This window comes from Octopus sinensis, unplaced genomic scaffold (genome assembly GCF_006345805.1).
Source record: "Octopus sinensis unplaced genomic scaffold, ASM634580v1 Contig12411, whole genome shotgun sequence".
NCBI lineage: Eukaryota > Metazoa > Mollusca > Cephalopoda > Octopoda > Octopodidae > Octopus > Octopus sinensis.
In genome coordinates this window covers 5,087-12,500 of record NW_021832598.1, presented here as the reverse complement: position 1 = coordinate 12,500, position 7,414 = coordinate 5,087, and the positions used below count along the sequence as shown (strand labels likewise).

Sequence of the window (7,414 nt, the reverse complement as noted above, 5' to 3'; positions counted from 1 at the left end):
ATAGACACACGTGTGTAGGTGTCTGTCTGTATCTGTGTCTGTGTAGTAGAAAGAGGGTTGGGAGAGAAGTGTGTTACGAACGGTTTTCAATCTTTAACAATGCTATCGACACTTTGCCTACGACCCATCTTTATTTGTGTGTATAAAACACACAAAGAAACTCCCACACACATATAATTCATATATACATCATACATAAATACATCATACGTAAATGAATATGTATGTGTGTGTACATGTATATATATATATAATATATCTCACGAACATGTACATGTGTGAATATATATATATATACATACACACACACACACACACACACACACACATATATATATATATATATATCTGGATGAAGTTATCTTCGTCCTTTGATAGGCATTTTTGCATAGATTTCTAAAGTTCTTTCTTCATTCGTTATTTAGGAATTAAAAAAAAACCTGCATAAGTATGAAAGCATGTAAATAAATAATTAATATCAGATTTAATTATTGAACAAGGTTTCGTATCCGAATTCAAAAAATCAATACAGGCGGCAAATATTGTCATTACTGATGTTAATTAAGACGTTAACCCGCCGGACAGAATGCTTAGCGACATTTCTTCAGGTTTGATACGTTCTAAGTTTAAATACTCTCGAAGTTAACGTTGCTTTCATCCTTTCGAAGTTGTTAAAATAAGCACCTGCAGTGTACTGAGGTTGATATAGTCTACTATTTACCTCCACTAAAATTCAGGCTTTGTATAGGTAGCTAATATTCTGTTCATAATGAAGGCGCGTGGCTTAGAGCATTCGGTTCACGACTGTAAGGTCGGGAGTTCGATTCCCGGTGACGCGTTGTGTCCGTGAGCAAGACAATATATTTCACGTTACTCCAGTCCACTCAGCTGGTAAAAATGAGTTGTACCTGTATTTCAAAGGACCGGCCTTGCCGCACTATGTGTCACGCTGAATCTCCCTAAGTACAACGTTAGGTGTACTCGTGACTGTTGGATTGCTCAGTCACTTGCACGTTAATTTCACGAGCAGACTCTTCCGTTGATCGTATCAGCTGGGACCCTCGTCGTCGTAACCGACGGAGTGCTCCTATAATGCCAAGATTTTCAATGTCGTTCATTCTCGACAACCTAAGTCTTGACTTTCAGTATCCTTATTTGAAATGGAATATTTTGAAATATTTCGTTCGTTACAGATACGCAAATTGTGATTTTCATATCTCACGAGTTTTCTTTTTATGATTATTGCTTCTCTTTTACAAACATTCATATATAAATGATATCAATTTGGCTTATGAGAAAAAAATACATATATATCCTACATATACTATTTTTCGTGCAACGTTTGTTTGTGTGTGACCTTTGAAGTCTCCTCGTAACGTTACTCTGGTTGACGTTGTGTTCGTCGTAGAAGAGTGATATCGAAATATTTAGCTCTATTATGAAACATATTTTGTTTCAAGTATTGCTTCTATAAAGATCAAAAGAGGTCTAACATAGCGACTAAGGATATAATTAGTGGATACAGAAGTCATAAATGAAGGTTTTTAGAAACACTTATAAACATAATGAGAAAATCCTATAGAGTGAATTAATCTTGTCATTTATATATATGTATATATATTTATATCTACCTCCCTCTCTCTCTCTGTCTCTGTCACTCACGCACTCACACACATTTATAGAATAATACGTCATAGAGTCGCAGAGAGAATCATACTAGTCACGTTTCTCTCTCTTTGTCTCTCTCTCTCTCTTTCTCTCATATGATGTCTTTTTTTCTCTTTTTCTCTTTAGATCAAACTCTGTGATTTAATGTGTTACTCTGCCTTGGAGAATCCGCTAATAGAAAATCCATCTTTACTAAATGATTTCCCGAAACTTCGAAACCTGAGACAACAGGTTGCTGCAAACCCAAAAGTTTTATCATACTTGAAAAGCCGCAACGAAACGGACTGCTAATATTAGAATTAATTATGATTTTATGGGAGAAATCTAGTGAAATTGTATTGAATGTGCGAAGTAATATCTTGGCTGTTCAAACGATAAAACCTAGCATCATATTCTTGCTTGGAGAGTTCTGAAACTTTGTCTTTCTTTTATCAATGCTAAATAATGTTTGTGGGAGATTTTAATACAGTTGAAACTATGTCGTTGTTCGTGAATTCACTTGTAAAGCATTCTAGTTATTAAAGTTATTACAGCATACTGATTTCTGTTATTCATGTTTAGGTGCTCTTCTTATCAACGTCATCAAAGCTGCATGGATGTCCCAATATATGCCTCATAGAGATCACGTCCCAATATATGCGTCATAGAAATCAAATGTCAACCTACTTATCCTATAACATGTTTCACAAATGACTACAGTTTTCTGTTACTATTGTTCTCTGTGGCGTTGCAAATTTGCCACAAAGTCAGGCCCCTTTGCATATCGAAGATGGAAATCGACCTGTGAGTCCATCATTGATACACACATACATGCACGCACACACTCCCATACGTATGCACACACATGCATGTACGCACACTTTTATGCGTATGTATGTATATATATATACATATATCTATATATATATATATATATATATATATATATATTATATATATATATATATATATATATGTATATGTATATATATATGTATATATATATATGTATATATATACATGTATATACATATACATATATATGTATATATATATACATACATACATACATATATATATATACACACATATATATATATATATATATAGATAGATAGATAGATAGATAGATAGATAGATAGATAGATAGATAGATAGATAGATGAAAAAAATTTTCCGTAATGAAATAAAAAACTAAGACTGTGTAGATTTAAAAGATTTATAAATAGAAGGTCTTACAGCTGTTTCTAGGATATCTATTATACCCCTTCATCGGAGACGGTGTGAGAAGATGGTTAAGCAATAGTTAATTTAGATTAGATCCGAAGTAGAGAGTGAGGTGTGCATATATATAGATATAGATATAGATAGATAAACAGACAGACAGATAGATAGATAGATAGATAGATAGATAGATAGATAGATAGATAGATAGATAGATAGATAGATAGATAGATAGATAGATAAATAGATAGATAGATGTGCCTACATGTCACTACTTGAAGAGAATTTCTTGTCCTCACGGTTCTAGAAAGAGGTCGATCATCATTATGGTCTTATCTGTAGCTGATAGCTAGATCTATCCCCTACCTAATAACAGCTGTTCAACAAAACATCACAAATCAAAAACGCTAATGCATGTTCATTTCTGTTGTTCTGTGCGCCTTGATAAGTCTTGCAGACCTCACTCTGTTTTGGCGGTTTTCTTTACAAGAGAACATTGTTTTTGTTTTTTGGGTGAGGTTCCATGACAATGGAGATGGATAGATAGAAATATAGGTAGGTAGTTAGATAGATAGTCAGAGGGAGAGGGAGAGAGAAAAGGTATCCCCCTTCCTATTCACCATTTATTTATTTATTTATTTATTTAGCCATTTACCCTCGTATTGGAATGGGTTGAAGGATGGTGACCTCTTCAAGAGAAAAAAACAGGCGCGGTATAGTCATCACTGAATATCTTTGCTTTCTTTCTCTCTTCCCCTTTCCTTCTTTTTCCCCTCTTTCTTTCTTTTTTCTCCCCTTTGTGCTATATTTAGAATGGAAAATTACTGTCTCCGCTTTTTGCTTTCAAACATTCAATTTTGGAGAGAATATTTTGATGAAATGTAACTCCATTGCTTTTCGGTATTGCGGATCGTCCCGTGCACATTTGTAAAAGGGAAAATTTTGAATTTTTCATCGCTGCGTATTTCCAAATGCTTACTTAATGGAATCATGAGTAATTCCTCTTGTCGGATATGTTGCCTGTGGACACTTGCACGGTGGCAGGGGGAATTACTTATTTCGCCAATGTAATTTTCTTTGCGGTTTGTGTAGGTAATGCAGTATATGAGGCTGTCAGCAAAGTCAGTGTCTGTCAAGTACTCAGCTGGGTGTCTGGAACTTCTTCTTGGTTTTATTTCAAAGCCCTTGCCAGAGATGGTATCAACTGACATACGTAGCACATAATCAACAACAATGATGAAAAGAAATGGGGCGAGTGTGTCTCCCTGCAGTATTCCGGCCTCGATCGAGAAAGATGATGTTTCTCCATCAGGGGTTAAGATGGTTGAAGACGTATCTGTGTAGAGGACCTTGATGGCAGAAATAATTTTGTCTGGTATCCCATAGAGCTTAAGGATTTCAAACATCTTGCACCTATCTACAGAATCGAACGCTTTAGAAAAGTCTACAAATACCATTGCAAGATCGCGATTAAATGCTTTTGATTCCTCAATAAGTCTGCGCAGGCATAGTATCTGGCTCAGCGTTGAGCGCCCATGTCTGAATCCATTTTGGTTCTTTCGGAGCAAAGTTTCAACAAAAAGGACAAGACGATTTAGGATCAGTTTGTTGTACAGTTTTGCAGCAATTGACATTAGAGATATGCCCCTGTAGTTGGTGACGAGGGACAAATCGCCTTTTTTGGGTATTGGAATGATTTGAGACTGGTGCCAAATCTTTGGAGCGACAAAGTGGAAAGTGTGTGGTTGCAGAGGTTAAGCAAAGTGTGTGAAATCTATCATCCTTCCAAATCACAGCCGGAATGTTGTCGGGACCAAATGCTTTCGAGGCTTTTAGTTGCTTGGTGGCTGCTGTTAGTTCAAATATGGTAAAAGGGGAGGTGTTGATGTCCAGCGTGTCTGATATAGGCACACTTGGGAGAGTGGGGTTATCAGGGATTTTGGCATTCTTCCCAAGGAGGTTTTTAAAATGGGTTGACCAATTTTCTAAACGTTTCTTAGCTGATCCCCCTTTAATTCTAATTGATGACCCAGAATTTTTGCCTGATAGGTCTTTGATGGATTTCCAGGCGAGATGGTGTTTTTTACTAATGTGCTCTTTCGATAGTTTACTAATTTTGCCATTGATAAATTCGACCTCGGCGTTCAAGTAAGCCTCATCAAGATTCTTCCTGGCAGCTATGAGTTGGATCTTCAGTGACTGGGATGGAGAACGGTGGTAAGCTAGTGATATAGACTTTAGATGGTTTCTGGCTTCGATGACATTTGGGGAATTAGAAGGTTTGCTCTGGCCCCTACTCTTCCTTTTGGGAAGAGTAGCCAGTGCAACTTCCTCTGTTGATTTGATGAGGCTGCTGTATACTTCCTCAATGTTCTCAGCATCTATTTCAGAAGTAGACAGAGATTGAAATTGTTATAGACCTCAATAGTAAATTGTTTGGACATATCGGGGTTAGATAAGACTCCTCCCAGTCGATCATTTTGATCGGGTGAGGCTTAGTTTTTTTGGATGAGCGAAGACTAAGCTTAACGGTAGCTGATACAATTCTGTGGTCAGAGCCGACAGAACTAAAGGAAGAGTAGGATCTCGAGTCCTTAACACTATTGCGCCATTTCTTTCGAAAGATGAGGTAGTCAATTTGTGCCCTATCACCAAGTGGGGACTCAAATGTCCAAAGTTGACCTTTTGGTTTCATAAAAGAATTGTTGGAGGTGTAGAGATTAAATTCCTCCAAGAAGTCTTTGAGCATTTCTCCGTTCCGATGGTTTTAGAGTTGAAAGTAAACTTGGTCTCATCGGGTCCTAGTCTAGCATTCAGATCACCAGCTATAACCAGAAAATTATGGAGAGGTACTTGCTCAATGGTTGAACGAAGGGTTGTATAGAAATTTTCAATTTCGTCTGCCACAGACGAATTGTGTGGGCTATAACACATACCAATGTGTTTGGGGTTTCCATCTATCTCAAGCACCATAATTCTAGGTGAGATTGACTCTATACTCAAGAGAGTATCACTAGCCTTTGATGAAAGTAGAAATCCGATACCTCCAACTGTTGAATTAACAGTATTCTTTGATGCTGAGGAGGTTACAAGTTGATAAGAACCGACTTGATGGTATTGAGGATGTTGTCAGGGTGGTAAAATCGGTGTTCTTGGACAGCTATTATATCAATGCCATGTGATTCTGCATTTGCACCAAGTTCTTCTAGACGGCCAAGAGAGCCGAGGGTGCGGGCATTGAGAGTGCTGAGTATCGTATGATTTTTACAGCTGATGAGTGTTTTTTTGGTGTTGTTTGGTTGGGGGCTGACTCTTCTCCATCAGGTGATACCCGTCTGTTAAGATTGAGGGCATCACCGTCAATGGATGCCCTTGGAGGTGCAACATGATCAGAGACAGGACCCGGCAAAGCAGGGGCTGGACCTACATCCGCAGGTATACCATTAGGTCTGGTTCCCTGGGGAAGAGGAACCCTGGTGCAGTTAATTGTAAATTCCATAGTCTTTTCAAATGGCTAATAATGTGTGCGCGCGCCACTACTACACACATTCTCCACATGTTTTATTTCTGCGATTACAATAAAAGGTATGTTCGCATATTTCGGGTAGTCAAGAAGAAAATAAAGGTTAGCAGGTATTTACGTCCATAATTTTAGCGTGCATTTAATTGTGTTGTTACAATAAAGGCATTTTTACAAAATGTTCACACAAAAGATGGAAATATTTATGTTTCTAAAATTTTGTCCCAAACTGTAGGTTTGTAAGTCTTTAACTTATTTGAGGGAAATTCAAATTACTCACAGAAAATAGTAGATCTTCCAGTAGTTACAGTTGTTTATTAGTAGTCCTGCTGGGTTGTATTTGTGTTTCTGTGTCTTTTGTGTCTTTGGCCGCTGACAGGTCGGAGCAGCGAGCGAAAACACGTCAGCCTCTGCTGAAGGCTGTCCATAGTAGAGATTCTCTCTCCAATGCCCAGTCTCTTTTACAATCTCTTGAACAAGCCTCAAATTGTGTAGGTCTTTACCTTAATGAGACCAAAACTGAATACATAAACAAGTGCCTGTCCAACAGTGATTGCATCATCCACACTCTCAACAGTGCACCTTTAAATATGGTTTCTGATTATAAATATCTTGGGTCATACATATCATCATCTGGAAAAGACTTTCTAACTAGAAAGGGTATGACCTGGTCAGCCTGTAATGACATGCATAAGATCTGGTCATCAAATCTAAGTAGAGACTTCAAACTTGAAATATTCAAAGCCACAGTCGAACCAATCCTACTATATGGCTCAGAAACCTGGACGTTATCAAAGAAGCTTGAGAGGCGGTTGGATTGAACCTACACTCGCCTCCTTATGAGAGCTCAAAATCTCTCGTGGAGGCGCCATCCAACTAAAATGCAAATATATGGGAAATTACCACCTGTGTCATCTCTTGTGAAGGGTAGGAGAGTCCAGTTTGCTGGACATTGTTGTAGAGCTGAAAAAGAAGTAATTTCTACTCTTCTCCTCTGGAAGCCATCTACTCGCAACGCCAGAG

General features: G+C 37.8%; 1 protein-coding gene across 1 annotated transcript in view; it reads left to right on the top strand.

The window, feature by feature from the left end:
- The window catches only part of LOC115229302 (S-crystallin 4-like), an 18,670-nt gene extending 16,465 nt beyond the window's left edge, over positions 1–2,205 (top strand). Inside the window, exon 6 of the mRNA XM_029799677.2 lies at positions 1,795–2,205. Within this exon, the coding sequence (XP_029655537.1) occupies positions 1,795–1,959 (165 nt within the window). The 3' untranslated portion in view covers positions 1,960–2,205. The remainder of the gene's footprint in view (positions 1–1,794) is intronic.
- The last annotated feature ends 5,209 nt before the right edge of the window (positions 2,206–7,414 follow it).